General features: G+C 41.8%; 1 protein-coding gene across 7 annotated transcripts in view; it reads left to right on the top strand.

Moving 5' to 3' along the window:
• The first annotated feature begins 1,215 nt into the window (after window positions 1–1,215).
• INTS6 (integrator complex subunit 6) overlaps window positions 1,216–16,742 on the top strand; it is a 44,464-nt gene continuing 28,937 nt past the window's right edge. For 2 of the 7 annotated variants that reach the window (XM_071738637.1, XM_071738605.1), the window contains exons 1-4: window positions 1,216–1,363; window positions 1,618–1,778; window positions 2,041–2,118; window positions 2,883–3,032. In XM_071738637.1, coding sequence (XP_071594738.1) covers window positions 1,668–1,778; window positions 2,041–2,118; window positions 2,883–3,032 — 339 coding nt within the window. In that variant the 5' untranslated portion in view covers window positions 1,216–1,363; window positions 1,618–1,667. Of the gene's footprint in view, window positions 1,779–2,040; window positions 2,119–2,518; window positions 2,666–2,882; window positions 3,033–16,742 lie in introns of those variants that run through there. The other 5 variants (XM_071738616.1, XM_071738627.1, XM_071738649.1 and 2 more) reach the window with 5 other exon arrangements.

The raw sequence follows: 16,742 nt of genomic DNA on the forward strand, positions 1-16,742 counted from the left end.
AAATCTGAAGTGCCTGAAAAGTGGATCAAAGTAACATCGGTGCTAATCTCTAACTGGATGTAGAAGAAAAGGTCGCACCTAGGGCTAGCCATGTATTTTTGGGGGTTCTGTGGGGTTTTGTTTTGTGCTTTGTTTTTTTTTTCTCTCTCTCTTTTTTTTTTTTTTTTTTTTTTGGTTTGTTTGGTTTTTTTTTCCCTAAGCATCGAGTGAAAGGAGTGGAAGAACCCAGACCATCTCTCTGGAAATCTACCATCAAAATGGTATCGAATCCTGCGTTCCTCATCCCAAACCCCACGGATAAAACGACGAGGCAAACCCTGCCTCCAGGAGCCGAGGTTCCCCTGCCCAGCGAGGCCTCAGCGCCCCCGGCAGCGAGGCCGGCGGTCTCCGACTGACCACGGCTGCCCTGGCCGCCCCGACAGCCTCGCCGAGCGGTTGCGTTGGCATCCGAGCGCTGCCGACTCTCCCCCCAAAACGCTCCCCTTCCTCCGGGTGGCGGGGAAGAACCCACCGGGGGGCTCTCTGCGGCCCGGTCCGGTCCAGCCCCGCCGCGGCCGGGGGGACCTCCTGGCAGCCTGAAGGCAAAGAGGCGCCGCCCGCCCCCTCCCCCCGTGACTCACCCTCCCTCTGCCGGCGGGGACAAACCGCCAGCGCCGGAGCCACCGCCCCGGCCGCCGCGGGGGAGCCATCAGCGGGCTCAGCTCGGCTCCGCTCCGCTCAGATCAGCTCCCCCCGGGGCCTCCCCTCCGCCCGCCCGCCCTCCCCCAGCATTCGCCTCCCCGCCCGCCCGCCGCCGCGCCTGAGCGCAGGCGGTTCGGGACGGGCACTGCCTCCGCGGAAGGCACCACCCCGCAGCCTCCGGAATAGCCCGGCGGGGGAGGCAGCGGGGAAGGCTATGGGGGAGGCTGTGGGTCGCTCCCCGCCCGCGCTGCCCCTCGGCCCCTCCCCGCCTCTTCGGCCCCGAGAACGTTCACCGGCGGAGCACCGCGCCGCGGCCCCCGGCCACTGCGCATGCGCGGAGGCCGCGCTCCCCCTCCACCCCACCCGCCCCTCCGCCCTCCTCCGGCGATTTGAATATGCTAATGAGGCGGTTGCCCAGAGGCCTATGGAGGGGCCGGGAGGCGGTCACGTGGGGCGGGGACGTGTCCCAGAGGGGCGGCCCCCGACCTGCCCAGGCTGCCTTAAAAGCTGGCGGCGAGCGAGGAAGCGCCTCAGTCAGAGAGAGAAAGTGCCGGGGTGGTGGGGCTGCGGCTGCTCCGCCTGAAACTTCTGAGTAACATCAACAGGGGGAGGGGAGGGCAGGGCAGGGCGGTGGAGGAGGAGGAGAAGGAGGAAGAAGAAGAAGGTGGTGTGTGGGGGGAAGGTTAGCAGCAGCGCAGCCCTATCCGCCTCTCCCTCATAAACCAGCCTGTGTTGGGCTGAGCAGGCCCCTCACACAAAGGAGGGCAGGGCAGGCAGGGCTGCCCCCCCTTCCCCCCCGCCTCGGCAGAGGGGCAGCGGGGAGGCGCCCTTCCCCGTGCAGAGAACTCACAGCCACTTACTCCTCTCCTGTCCCCCCCGTCTTCTTCTTTCCCCCCCAACCCACCTCTCCCTCCTGCCCCGCGGTTCTCCCCTCAGCCCCCCGCCCGCTGTCCATGTAGCCGCCCGGCCGCCGGCCCCTCCGCACTATGCCCATCTTACTCTTCCTGATAGACACGTCCGCCTCCATGAACCAGCGCACCCATCTGGGCACCACCTATCTGGACATAGCCAAAGGCGCTGTAGAGACTTTCATGAAGGTACCGGCTCTGCCTTGCGAGAGGAGGCGAGAGAGAGCGAGAGTGACTGTGCGGGGAGGGGAGGGGGAGGCAGGGCGCGGGGGGCTGCCTGGGCCGGGGGCTCGGGGCTCGGGTGGGCGGCAGGGAGTGCGTGTGTGTGCGGGGAGGGAGGGGAGGGCCGGCCCGAACCGAGCCGGGAGGAGGGGGGGGGGGGGGGGCTCTGGTGGCGGCGGCGCCGCCGTCGCCACTCGGCTCACCCTCTGCTTTGTCCCCCGCGCCGCAGCTCCGAGCCCGGGACCCGGCCAGCAGGGGAGACAGGTACATGCTGGTCACTTTCGAGGAGCCTCCCTACGCTATCAAGGTAACCCCCGCTCCCCCCTCCCCTCCCGCCGCTCCCCCCCGGCCTCCTTCCGGCCCCTCCGCGCCGCCGCGGGCAGCTACCGGCGGCCGCCCCCCCGCCCGCCTCGGCCGGGCTGCCGGCAGTCCTGGGGAGCTCGGCACACACGGGCTCCGGCGGCGGCGGCGGCAGCGTTGACATCAACATGGCCGACATTTTTTCCCTGTGTGGTGTGTGTGAGCAGCAATGAACTGTGGGGGATATTTATTCAAGTTGGGAGAAGTGACAGCAACTCCAAGGAGAGTTCAGCTCGGAAAGGGGCGAGCGGCGGAAAGACCGACTTCAGCCCGGAGCGTCCGGACTCGGAAGGGGCTGGGACTTCCCTCACCCCTGCTTGGGCGGGGGGAAGGGAGGAGGGGGGCGGGGGTAGGCGTACCCGAACCAGTACCGCGGGGGAAGGGGAGGTCGGGTCCACATGACACGGGACGGTGAACCTGTTGGAGGTCGCTTCAGAGTGCGTTTGGCTTCCGTCTGGAAAGGGCAGTGGGAGAGCGCTGTAAATAGCTGTAAGGTTTGTGGATCGGTGACCTCGCAGAAATTTGTCCTGTGGAGCAAACCAAAAATCTTCATTTGATGGATGGGGGGGGGGGGGAGATCTTAGGTTTAAGAGAAGTACATAATTTCAGGCTTTATGGAATGACGCTGAACAGTAGTAACTTCCAAGGTGTTTTTGTTAGAGAGCAAAGCTCGTATCTGGAGAATAAGTCTTCTCACGTTTCTCTTTTCAGGCTGGCTGGAAGGAAAACCATGCAACGTTTATGAATGAACTCAAAAACCTTCAAGCTGAAGGACTTACGACTCTTGGCCAGTCCCTAAGGACAGCTTTTGATTTATTAAACTTAAATAGATTAGTAACTGGCATAGACAACTATGGGCAGGTAGGTTGACTGTTACTAGGTGAAAAAATTGTACAACACAAACTTCTCAGAGACAACTGCCTAGTTGTCCAAAGTGGCATCTTCTTGAAATACTCAGTATGGGAGCTTCTTCTAAAGCAAGTAGAACTCCGATAGTTTGAAAAGAAGTGCAGTTGCTAACTACAGCTTGGTGTACAACTTTTTTTCTTAAAAAAAAAAACCAACAAAACACCAAAATCCAAACAAAAAACAAACAGACAAAGCCCCAAACCAAAACAAACCCTCAGTTCTTCCTTATTTTTTAAACTGGTGTAGCCTACAAGTTGATGTTCTCAGTTAGACTTTCTCTCTTATCGAGTCTAAGTTTAAGAAACTTAGCTGGTGAGCCTGATAGGTCATGAAAACTTTGTTTTCTCTGTACCGTGCTGTATATTCAGTTAAGTACAGTTTGGGAGATGAGCTGTTTCTTGAGCAGCACTGCATGTCCAAAAGTACTGAGTGGAGCACAATTTTTTCACAACCCTTTCTTTCCATTGGGTTTAGTAAAATTTAATGTTGACTGTCTATACTGCAGCTATCCCTTTAAAGCAGGACTTCTTTTTGGGGTGAGCCAGTATGCTCTTGCTCAGAAGTACATGTTGCTAAAAGACAGTAAGTAGGCTACACATGCTTTAGGAAGTGTACCCAGTTCTTTCTGGCACTGGATCAAGCCCTGCATTCATTTTGCATAAAGGATGTTGTTAGTTTTGAGCAAAGTATACAATGTATTTTTCACATGGGACCCACTAACCTGAATCTCTTTTTTTTGTTGTCATGTAATACTTCCTCTGCTATCTGAGGATTACTCACTATTCTTGGTATTTGGGAATATTTTTGTGAAAATAAGTCCCGTTTATCCCCATCCCCTTTCCAGTCTGAGCAGAGTCTATGAGGTAACATGCCATGTTTGTTTGGGAAGGAAATTTCTCTCATCTTGCACTGTATGGCTTTGCCACTAGGTGATCAAGTGAGCCTAAGCATTTTTAAAATGCCAGCTTAGTGATGAAACTTTGAAAAAAAAAATTGCTACTTCCACACATAGTAATTTTTTTGTCTTAGCAGTTACCATCTGCTGTCCTCTTATACATCTGTGTGCTAATCTTTCCCATTTTCTGATGGTTTTGTTTAATTATGTGAGCTATATGAAGTTTTTTAATCACACACCTCTGTAGGTGCACACACAAAATTATTATTCTTTCCCATTACTACTGGTAATTCTAACATTCTAATTAAATTCATGTCAATTTAAGTGACACTACTCAATCAAGTGGGCAGTTATCATGACTGCTTCAACTCACTAGTAGTGTTCATTACTGCAAGTAGGAGCTCTCTTCTGTAGAGCAGCCACTTTTTCTGATCTGTTTTGGTTACAAGTCTATCAGAGCTTGAACCCACCCTTGCATATACATGGTTTTTTGTTCTATTCTACTTGTGGAGCTGGCTGTTGAAGAGGCATTCACATGTGCAGTCAGGTGACTAAATAGCAATTCTAGCCCTCTTTAGTGTCTGCAAAAATAGATGAATATATCACAAATGCTGGGTCATCTGCTGCTGAAGTCATAGGTTCCTATTTTGGCTCTGCTAATCAGAGTAGCATTTTTTTGTAAACCATTATCAAATTCTGGAGCACTAAAATGGTCCTTCAGCACTCGCAGGATGAGATCAAGGGCACTTACCTTTCCTCAGCTTCATGTTGGCCTTTGAGCACTGTGTCATGTTGCCTTGTCAGCCTCCTATTGTTCATGTCTACTACCTAAGATTTGCTCTAAATAAATGGGTATTTACATGTACATGGTGTGATCAACTTACAAATTCAGCATAATAAAAATAATCAGAATGCTCAGTTGCATGTGAAATAGTTTTCACTCAGAACGTAAAGTGCTGATTCCCCCCCCCTTTTTTTTTTTTTTTCCTTTTTAAAGTAGCTACAAGTATTAAGACCATAAACCAATAGTTTACTTAGCTAAAAGTAAGCAGCCATCTCTGTGAAGAATGATTATCATAAAGTGGGAGAAGATAATTTTCAAAAAATGCAAAATTTAGTTTATATTAGGTGTGGCATTACATGAAGTAATAAATCTAAACTTTTAAGCTTTTCTCTGGAAAATTTCTTTAGCTTAACATATTTTTACTGTCATGCTTGTTGTTTTGATGTATTGACAGGCTTTTAAGATGTTTGCTAGGATCCACTTGTTTCACATATACGATGTAAAGCAGGTTTTTATTATACATACAAATGACAAGTCATGATACAAGCTTGGTGAGATTGTCTGGTTCTGTCATCCAGTGGCATGATGTCTTGTCCCCCTGCTGAGTAGGTGCTGTTTTTTAATGCTAGTGTGACTCACTATACTTGATTTCTTTCTAAGTAAACCTGTATTCTCCATCAGCTGACTTCCTGAATAAGAGTGATGGCTGAATGGTCATTCTGAAATTGAGGAAAATCTCCTGCTTCATGTTTTTTGCACCATTAATGTTTGGGTTTTTGATGTGTGTATTTATCATTTTAATTTTTCAGTAAATAAGTACTGACTCGGTTGCTCATGGAGGTTGAGTTACAAAGTGTACAGCTGCATTAGCTGATCACAGTATCTCACTCTCAGATCTTAGAGATGCTGTCAACACATTTAGTTTACCAAGAACCTGATTTTATCAAGAACCAAATTTTTTTTCATAAGCTCTTTCTGAAATTTATGCTATGGTATGGCTTTGTAAAGCCTTTGTCTTACTTAAGGTTATTAGATCCATAATTTGTCAACAACAAAAGATTTTAGAATGGACACATATTTTAAGGTGACTCATTTTTCCAGCACTTTCAGACTGATAAATTCTGTGTTATTTGAGTCTGAAACCAGTTACTGTTTTTTTCTCCCCCCAGTATGCCTTGTGCTCATTATGGTAGCAGAAGAATGAACCTTCGAATAGGGTGTCAGTTTATAGTGCTCACTACAAACAGAGATCCTCTTCAGCTTCTGCATTTTTGTAGAAAGCTTAGGGAAAAAACCACAGGATTTGGGTATCTTCAGTAGGAAATCGATTTAAACATTAAATCCAAAAAGGGCTCACACAAAATGTTTTCCTTCACTAGCCCAGTTTGCCCTTAACTGTCTGACACTTCTTTGTCATATTTTTCCCCTGTTCAGCTTCTTCATTTATTCAGGTAGTATGAATTACCAAACCTTTTACTGGCATATTTTCTGTCCTCTTGGAATACACTTCTGAATCCTATGGCTGTAGCTTTTTCAGCAATACACAGGTAGTCACAATTTAACCAAATAGTTATGACTGAGACAAGCAGGTATCTTTTTCCTGGTTGATGGAAAGGTTACTTTACACTGTGGAAACAGCAAATATGAAAAATGTAGCTATTACAATACATCAAAAATGTAAACAAATCTACTTACATTGTTTGCAGTATGTAGTTACGTTTCTAAGACTGAGCTCTGAATTTAAGGTAGGTAATATATGTACCAGTGGTTTCTTATACTCCTGTGCAAAGGAGCAACACAGCACTACCCAAAGTTGGATCTGATGTATGTTTGAAATTGCTAGAGCTTTGATTCTCTGATAGCCCATGTGCTTCACCTTGGATATTGTTATTTGCATAATCAGATTCTCTTACTGTCTTTTCAGCCATACCACATAGAATGAGGTCTGAGTGGGTAAAATGTACGTGGGTATGTGGATTTTAAAGAGGTTGAGTTGGTGTGTCACAAGGTATTTTTCCAGATTTTTCTAGGGTGAAGTTTTAATATTAAGGGTAGAAACGGCACTTTTCAATAACATAAGCATTTATGATCTTTTTATTTCTACATTATCTTGCACATATTTTTCAGCACTGTAATTGTTACTGATGTGGTAAAACTGGCTTAGAGATGAGTTTGAGTTTTAAACAAATTAGTGTTGCTTTTGTTACACCTAACTTAGCTGTTTTGAAACAGGAAAGCCTACTATAATGCTCCTGTAATCCAAGTGGACTTGGGATAGGTATTTTTCATTCACGGTGATGAATAAGGTGCTGTCTGGATTTAGACTAACCCAAGAAACACTGTTTTAATGATTCACTAGGTGGTATGCAGTCTTGGTGAAAGCTGTTTTTGTTTTTCCCCTCTCCAGTGTATATAGAGAAGCATAACTTTGAAACAAACTAAAATCCAAATGGAATTCAACTCATTAAGAACATTTTTGGAACTTAAAAATATACTAAGGGCTGGAAAGATCTATTTGTGATCTGGAACTTGGAAGGTGTCGTGCATACAATGGAATTGTTTTTAAACCTCATGGGTTGTTGGTTTTTTTGTGGGGTTTTTTTGTATGCTTGTTTTTGGGGTTTTTTTGGTTTGTTTTCTGAGGGGGCTGATGCTTGGGCTTGTTTGTTTGTTTGGGGGGGTATTTTTTGTTTGTTTTCTTCAAGGGTTATAGTCATACTATGTATGACCATCACACAATCTAACCTTGGGTTAACTGCTACTTTATTGTTCTGTCTAAATATATGGTTAGACCCGTTTGTAGCTACAGTAGCAATATTGCTGATGTGTTCCACACTAAAATTAGTAAAATTTAGTGTTAGGCTGTAGGCATCAGCATGTTTTGCTTTAATGGCTTAAATACTATAGCATTCCAAATACATGTAAATAACATATCTAGGAGATCTAGCCTAATTGTTCTTGTAGACACACAACAGCTTTATTAAGTCACACATTATTCCTTGCTTATATGCTTATCTGTGTCTAAGATTTGCTGAGTTGAAAAACACCTCCACAATCATACCTGTGAAATATTGTCCCCATCCACTGTGTACATTATGCCTTTACAGAGATATGTTCCCTTTAAATTGTGTGGGTTTATTCTCCAGTTGATATTTTGAGGATTTTTACTGCATTTCCTTGCTTTCAAAAGTCAAAATCCTTTGAGCAGGACTTTTGTCTTAGAATTCTGGGGTCATAAACACGGCACTGGAATGGCCTGGGTTGAGTGTGCATCCAAATTTGGAACCAAAGTTTAGGTTTGCATTTCCTGCTTTGTCATGCTGGCACGGCTGCACAGGCAGTTTGCTTTTCATGTTGTTAGAGGGAGAGATTTGCCCTTTCAGAGCAGCTCTCCTATCTTTTTTTTTTTTCCTCCTCCTTCCCCAACAAAACAAAATGGAAGAATTTCCATGTATTTCTACATACATTGCTATGTATGTAGAAAACAGCATAGCAAGCTTCAGCATGGTAATGGCAGGAATACATATAAGGTAGGATTTCTCATAGTCTTCTATTTTCAATGAAATATAAATGATTTTAACATAAACCTGTCTCTCTGTTCATGTCAAAGATCAGTATGTGAAGTACTGGTGAAAGTCAGTCTTTCTCACCTCCTACGTGATGAAATTAAGCATATTGCTTCCAATTCATACTTTTCAGGCTGTAACCTTTAAGCATGCCAACTTGTCTGCTCTGGAAGTGTTTTTAATTTTTACTATTGTTTTATAGCATCCTTTAATGGGAGCAGCAGGTGGCATTGTTGCAAGTGTTGTTTCACATTGTGAAGTGGCACTGTGTGCCTCCCAGCCTTACCAGAGCAACAAAGCTCACTGAAAGGCTCAATAATAATTATAATGTAAGACTTAAGTGTTCTTAAAATCAGTTGTCGATTTCTAATCCAGTATGTTTTTTAAAGAAGAATTTAAAAGCTAAAGTAAGCTTACAGAAAGTATTGTTTTCTGATTAAAATGATCTGCTGTTCCATTGGTAGAAAAATGTGAGACTGCCTCATGTTCTGACCCCTTTGAATCTTTAATTGTTGAGTATTTCAGCAAGTTTGATTTGGAAGGGGCAGTGCCAGAACAAGTTTGGTGTGGCTTCCATTTTTCAAGGCCAGGTGATCACAGTCATTCTGCCAAAGCTTAAGCTGATACAGATGTCTGTCTCTGGCTGATGTTCTTGAGTTTACTGAAAAGTCATCAGAGAAAGTCTGAGGACAGTAAGGAGTTCCAAAATTTTTTCTCTTGGCTTGACTTTCTATCTGGAACAGATTACTTGAACAGGTCACTATAGACTCCTTGCATATATTGGCCACTCATCTGGGTGCTTAAAGGTACATGTCCTGCAGTTTAAGTATTCTCATCTTTTTGAAGATGAGACCATTTGTTAGGAAGGAAAAGCAAAGTTAGAGCCAGGAGTTTGGTTATCTTGTGAAGCACAAATATTTTTTTTTCTTCAGTGTCTCCCTTGCTGTGTTTATTAACTCTAAGCTTGTTTTCATTTTTCTTACTGAGCAGTCACATTCAGTCTTGGGTTTCTTTGGTAGACAGTCTGTATCTCTGAAACTTGATGTTTTATGTGTAATTTAATTCAGTGGAGGCTCAGTTGAAACTGTGGTGGTGTTGCTTGAGGGTCTTGCTTGTTGTTAGTGTTTCTGTCCCTTTAACAATATAGCCTTTCAGTTCATAGAATATTCCCATATTTGTATCTCACACTTCAGGAACTTATTAATGTTTCCACTTTGTTGTGATTCTTAGCATCATACTGCCTGTCCCTTTCTCCAAGTTGTTTTCAGGTGTTGTTTGTGCAACAGACTGAAGTTTCATATAATTTTCAGGCATTAATACCTAGCTAATACTGAACTCTTACCAAACATTCAGTTTGCATTGCATGATTTTGGTGCTACTTTTAATTGTCTGAACTGTAGATTAATATAATTTAAAGAAAAACTAATGCTACAGATAGGAGGTAATGGTTATGTGTGTGTTTAGGATAAATCTTTCACGTGTATTGAAAGATCCTTGTGGTTGGTTGGTTGGCTGGTTGTATTTTTAATTTTTTGGTTTGTTTTTGTTTGTTTGGTTGGGGTTTTTAAGTGGACTGGCCTGTGAGTCATAAGGCATTTCTGATGATCCTGTGGTGTATTTCTGTGATGTCTGCAAAGAACATTACATGTTCATTAAGTATTTTCTAGATATAAAATATTAAATATTGACTACAAATTACTTGAAGGGTTTTTTTTATTGCCTATACATTTCATAAAAAAAAAAAAAAAAAAAAAGGAAGGGATGTGTTTAATCACTCTAGTACCACGGATCTGACCCCTAATGGAATGGATTTTTCAGAAATGTATAGGCAATTTCAGTCCTAAATTAATAAGACATTAGGTATCTGTTTCTAAACACCTGTTTTCATTCTAGAGGTAGTCTCTCTTCTTCAATTAATTGATTTGCTCTTGCTTACATGAATCTACAGTCCACTATAGATTTAAGCCTAAATTTTTTTGAGTGGGGAAACTAGGTTAGTGCCTACAGCTGAATTAAAATAGATAAGTTACTGTCTGCAAGATATAATACTAACCTTATTCAGAAGCCTTGAATGTCTGTGACAGGGACACAGATAGAGAAGACTTCTTGTATGAGAGGACAAGGGGATTTGCCAAAATGTTATTCTACTCTAGCTGTTCTAATATGGGTTGGAAGTGGATTTTGCAGTACTGCAGTGGCAGATATCTAGACTGATAAATAAGTGTTGATTGTGTGTAACACTTCTATGGCTTTAAGTCTTCTAGAAGACTGATCTAGCAGGAACTGCAGTGCAGATGAGCTCTCTACTATGGGGTTTTGCCAGTGATTCAGGGACATAATTGCTTAATGTCCTGTTGTTGACTTGCCAGGAAACTTTTACCTGAATAATCATATTTGGGGACTACTCAGTGTAGCCACTCCCATTGTCTTTAATTGATAGATTTTTTTCTGTCTCCACACAACTGCTACTGCTTCTGGTGAGCAGGGTGTTAATCTGATTCCATCCAGTAATAATATTTGAGAATAAATTACCTGCATACACTGTGCATTTTGTTAATGTCTCCTTGAACCAAAAAGCTGCATTCAAAAAAATCCAGCACATTTGTAATGGCAGTCAACTTGGGGCACTGACATTCCTTTTTGATGCTCAGCATACAGAATGTGAGTGAAAAGTAGCTCTCTCTTTCTTTTACCAATATCCTGCCTCTCCCCCCTCCTCTCCCTCCTGGGCTTTGAATCCCAGAATACTGTCTTGATTGTACTCATGCTATATATCAGACATATAGACTAACTGCCTGCTCTCCTTAACTTAAAAGAAGCCTTTCATGAGCTCATAGTTGTTCCAAACTTGAAGCAAGTTTCATGCAGTGAAACAAATGATTGATTCAGATCCTTAATAGATGAGACTGTGAGCAGTAGTGGTTCAGAACCTGTGTTAAGACAGTGAAGTTGCTCCTGCTGTAGTGGTGGTAAACTCTGGCTGAGAGTTTTGGGGACATCCTGGGACAGTTACTCAGAAGAATTGCTTGATATTGTCAATAAGCTACTTTCTGTCAGCTTGTCAGTACTCTAGATTAAGAGCCCCACAAAAGATAGGGGGAATTTTGTATACAACTGTCTCTTTAGATTCCCCCTTTGTTGTGTGTGTGTTTATTTGTGGTTTTTGTTTGGTTTGGTTTGGGGTTTTTTTTTGTTCCCTTCTCAGTGTCCTGGCAACTGTGAAATTCATTACCCTTCTCCAGTGTATGGAGAACAGACCTGGCTTAGCTCTGTGAATTTCACTAACTGAGCCAGAACCAGCTATGTAAAGTCATTGCTGTGAAGCTGAAAGGCTGCAGTAATTAGAGACTTGATCCAGAACTTGACAAGGTCAGTTATTTTTGGAACAAAACACTTAGAAATATTTTTAGGAAATATGACCAAAATCATCTTTAAACCCAGATTATTTGAAGCTGACTTGAAAGTCATGTTTGGTGTGGATGATTATTTTAACAGCTAGTTTTGTGGGTTTTTTTAAGTGAACAAAAGCTCACATATAACCCATTTTTAGTAGGTTGGCTTTACTAGATTTGGTCAAGTGTCTTTAGAAACCACCAGGATTTGTTGGTTGATTTATCCAGTTTTGGATGATTCCAGTAGTGATGCATTTACTAATCTGTAACTAACTGCTAATATGTATCATTTTTATGGGACAGTTTCCATTACCTCAAAAGTAAGGTACAAGTCCAGGTCATGGTTGCTTTGCTGCTTATGTATTTCAATTAATTTAATGTAAAGAAAGGTGAAAAGTTTTCCCTTTTTGGGATTGTCATACATCTGTCACATAACTGTTTACATATTTCAAACATTAGTGGCTTTTTGTTCTCCATTTCAATGCTGTTCTTAGCTATTTAGATACTTGCTGGAATTCACCTGTCTGTTCTTCGGGTTGGTGGTTGCTTTTTTCTGGAGAATGTCACATAATGTGTAATTTTCATAAATTGTCTAAGGTTCAAGGGCTGAATTGTTTTTGAAACTTATGAAGGACCTCATCAAATTGGAGCACTTAGCAGTTAATCAGGAAGTCATCACTTATATAATATGGTATTTAGAACTCAATTAAATTTGTTCTTAGATGAAAGACAGGACAAACCTTTATACTAAACTGGCATTCTTGAAACTGTGACTTAATGTTGGCAACTCTGATTCAGACACATGAAGACAGCAGTGTATCTTGACATTTTAAGTTTGTATTAGTAAATCCTACTATGTATTAATAATTCTTTTATTGTTCTATATCAACATAGCCTGAAATTGTTTCTGTGATACACATTTCTTCTGCTTTTACATGTGCAGTATTCAGTATGACCCAAAAATTCATCTCTTGCATTGAATCTCCTTTTTAGACTGCTTTCAGTTTCCTTTTTTTGTTATCTTGTGGTTAGTTTTGATTTTGTTCTTAACAGGCTTTTTGGGTAGGATTCCAAAATGGCTGAAGTTGTGCACTTAAATAGTCTTTCAAGAGTACATTCAGTGCTAGGCTTGGCAATTCAGATGCTGTAAAGTTATGAGCATCTATAAAAACAGTACTAAGCACAGATAATTTTTGTTGCACATTTCAAGGTGGATATGCAAAGGATCATTGCCTATAGAACTCTTGCAAGTTCAGGTAAAGCAAGCAGCTGATGTGCTTCAATATTTATTTATTGAACATAAGGTTTGGTGTCTCCTATGCAACTCAGATAGCTGGCTTGTCTCAATAGTATTTTACTTATAGTATTTTAATTATGATAAGGATATTTGCCTGGAGGTTTGTTTTTTGTTGTAGATGATCCAGGCTGGGCAGGGAACTATAAGATGACATATCTTGAAGCTTCAGTAGTTAATTGAAGCTATAAAAGTTTGTTGCTTTTTTTAAAAGATATTTGTGAAAAATGCTTAGGAGCAAATCCTGAGGAACAACTGACTTTTCCACCCCATTTATTTTTCTAGCTACTTCAGATTTCCTTTTCTGAAGTGAAACTTGTGTAGCCTATATTGTGGAGATAGCAGCAGTTTGATGATAGCAGCAGTTTCATTCCTACATTCAGTAGCTGACATGCTAAGGAGTTTAATTTCTGGTTCAGCTTTAGGAAGAGTCTGCTGTTGCACTTGTGTCCTGCTTTGAATAACTTCTGTGTTTCCAAAGGCTAAAAAAACCCTGTTGTGTGGAGTTTTTTTGTGCATGCAAGCCTGCAACTCATTTGTTCAGGACACCTGAAATAGAGAAAATATCAGTCATACCGCTGACTCAATGTCCTAATGGTGTGTATGAAAATCATTCTGTCTGCTGCCATTAAAGGATGAAGCCAAAAACATACAACTACCTCACAGTCCTCCACAGACATTCCAGATAAGAAACTGTGCTTAGTGCATGAGTTGGGCATTGGAGTAACTTTTAAGTAATTGTCATGTACTTAACTCAAGAATTGCCTAGGACATGAAAAACTGCTTACCTATAATAACCTTGCTGTAGACTATAAGGAAGCACAGCTTTATGGAGCTGACTTTTGGAATCTCCACCTCAAGGAGGAACAGTCTTTGATGGTAGCCATCCTTACTGCAGAATCATTGCCATTGATACTCTGGCTTCCAGGGTGTGTGTGGGTGCAGAGTGATCAGGACTGCTTGAAAAATGTTTTCCATTTGCTTAGGGAAAAAGATGGAGAGTTAAAAGAAATGGGAGTTCAGACGTTGGTAAATTCTAGGAGGCTCTTAGAACTCTGTTTTTAAGGTCTTCTCCAGGATATAAAATCATTTGAGATAGAAGACTATCTTTTAGCTTCAAAAGAAAAGGGAGTGTGTTTGCAGAATGCAGTTGAATGTTTGTGGTTGAAACTTTGGAAAGATGGGCAACTGGCAAAAACTGGCAGAAGTGGAGTGAAAGTGTGTGCTGCCTGTCCCTGATGGCAGAAACTATGAAGTAGTGGGTGGATTAAACAGTTTGATCAAGAGATTAGGGTTCAATTACTGATTACTTCTAATTTGTACTTATACAATAATTTAGGTTTTGTTTTTGTTTTTTAGGTATACACAGTTACAGAACTGAACTATTTACCTGTTTTTATGTACTTTGGGATCGTAATAAGACAGGTTTATCACCTCGTTACTGTTATCACCGCATACAAGGATACATTTTATTAACTTGTGCCCCCTCTGCTGGCTAGTTTTCCAATTACAATGTAAAAGTTTATTTAGTTGCACTGCTCTCCCATACACAGTTCTGGCCAAGTATAAAATTTAACGTCCCTTGTATGTGGGGGTAAAACTACAACAAAACCCATATGAGTCCTAAGTTGTGAAAGTCAGTGGTGGTGTTGAGAGTTGGTATTTTCATAGTGCAATAGTTATTGTCATGAGCTCAGTAAAGACTCTTTGAGTCAAACCTGTTTCTTTCCATCATCCCTCAAAGAGATTTGGTGGTTTTTAACCATCCTGAGCCTGTCTGTTTCATTTACAGAGGAACTAGATCTTTATGGGTCTTGGATCTCTGGAGGACTACACTTTGAGCTTCTAAAAGCTAAAATTGTCTGCATTTCTGATAGCAGTCAATTTCCACTCAAGATGTGGAGCTCTCTTTGTTTGGTTGTAGTAAGGGGCTCTCTCAAATTACTTTTAAAACATGATTAATTTTTATTTAAAAGTCTGTCTTTTAAGGTGAGGTGTTATTTCCAGCTGCCTAGCATGAAGGGAAGGTAGAGCATGAGTCCTCCCATCTTGGACACTGCAAGGAGACGAAAAAGGTTTCAGTGTTAGGATGGAGTATGGATGTGCATACTGCAGATGTTTGTGGACCAGAGTTAATAAGAAACTTCCCAATGTTCTGTAGCCTTTTCAGAAAAAACACTGGGCATTTGTTCTTCGTAGTGTAATTCCTGGAATTGTGTTTCATTAGGTTGTTTCGTAAGATACCAAGCTGGCATCTATCTTTACCATTGATCTGGGCAATAAGGGAGAGTTCTGGTTTATATTAAAATTTGGTTTATGGCTTGAAAACTCCATAACAGGCTTGAAAACACATTCTTTGTAAAACTCAAACTGGTTAGTGTAGCTTTCAATGAACCTTTTTCTGAGGTTTCTGGAAGTTATCCCCATATGCTGTAAAAATACCTGGTCACCTACTGGCAAGACAGAATTGCTACCACTGCAGGAAATGCATTATCTGTTGAATAATCAAGAGCATCAAGGGAATATGTCAATCTTGTGGACAAAACAACAAGAATTACTTCTTGCTAAAGCAAAACAGAGGAGTTAGCAACTTTAGTGCATGTAGCTTGGCTTGTCAAAGAACTTATTCCCATACAGAATTCCAGTATGCTTTTCAGCTCTTCTTGGTCCAGCCTGAAATGATGGTTTCAGAGCTGGTTTTGTTGTGCAGGTTCAGTTAGTCAGGTAACACGGTGATGCAGTTCAGAGGTGGTTCACTTTTTAGTCTGTCCCCAAAATTAGGAAGCTCATGTGGCAAATCCTATGAGAAGTCAAGTTTATCAAGGCTAATATTGTGGTAGAACTCTACTGCCTGGTGTGCTCCTTTTCACCCCAGCATATTCTTCCTTGTGTTCTGATAGATCATGGAGTTTCATAGTGTTTGTGGTAAATAATAATTAGGTGGTAGGCAGCATAGCTTCATCTAGAGAAGTTTCCATTTAAAGTAATTTTGCTTCTTATCAAGTTCTAGGAAAGAATTTACTGACTACTGAAACAGAATTAATTCCTGGGTGCTATAATGTGTATGGTTATGGTGCATGTCTGCATATATTTGAAATAATCTTAAGGGCAGAGTAGTCTTTGTGAGGAGTTACATTTCCAATTATGAATTCACTGAAATGCTACTGTGATGCTTGTGTATTTAACTGTGTTTCTGACTTGAGAAACAATTATGTGAATGCATAAAATACAATTAATTCTGTAGATCTTTACTGCTCTATTGATTGGTTCTGCAGGGATAATAGAAAATGTGAGTGGGACAAGTAAGAAGTTGGATGAGATGCTACAGTTCTTATGTAGCTGACTATCAGAGCACAGAGCAGCTGTTAAATACCTCTGTGTGCTTGACTGATGGTGTTCTTGCCTTGAGCAATGAAGGGGAAAGTCTCTAATAAATGTTGAATTAATGTTTCAGACATTTCATGGTTTTGCCAAAGTGTAACTGAATTTCTTGAGATATAAAAAGTAAGTGAAAACTATGATGGATTTGGACCATCTGTTTCAGTTTTTTGAAATTCAAGATCAGTGTTTTGGTGTTTTTTAAGCTGTTACCAGTTTAAGAAAAACAGCTTTAAAGCTAATAATTTCCCCATCATTCTGGCTTTTAGATTTAATTTTAAACCATTGTTTTTGAACAATGGTTGCTCACAGATTCTCATGAGCATTTATGAGAATCTTGACCTTTTAAATTC

The sequence above is a fragment of the Heliangelus exortis genome, chromosome 1 (assembly GCF_036169615.1).
Source record: "Heliangelus exortis chromosome 1, bHelExo1.hap1, whole genome shotgun sequence".
Classification (NCBI taxonomy): Eukaryota; Metazoa; Chordata; class Aves; order Apodiformes; family Trochilidae; genus Heliangelus; species Heliangelus exortis.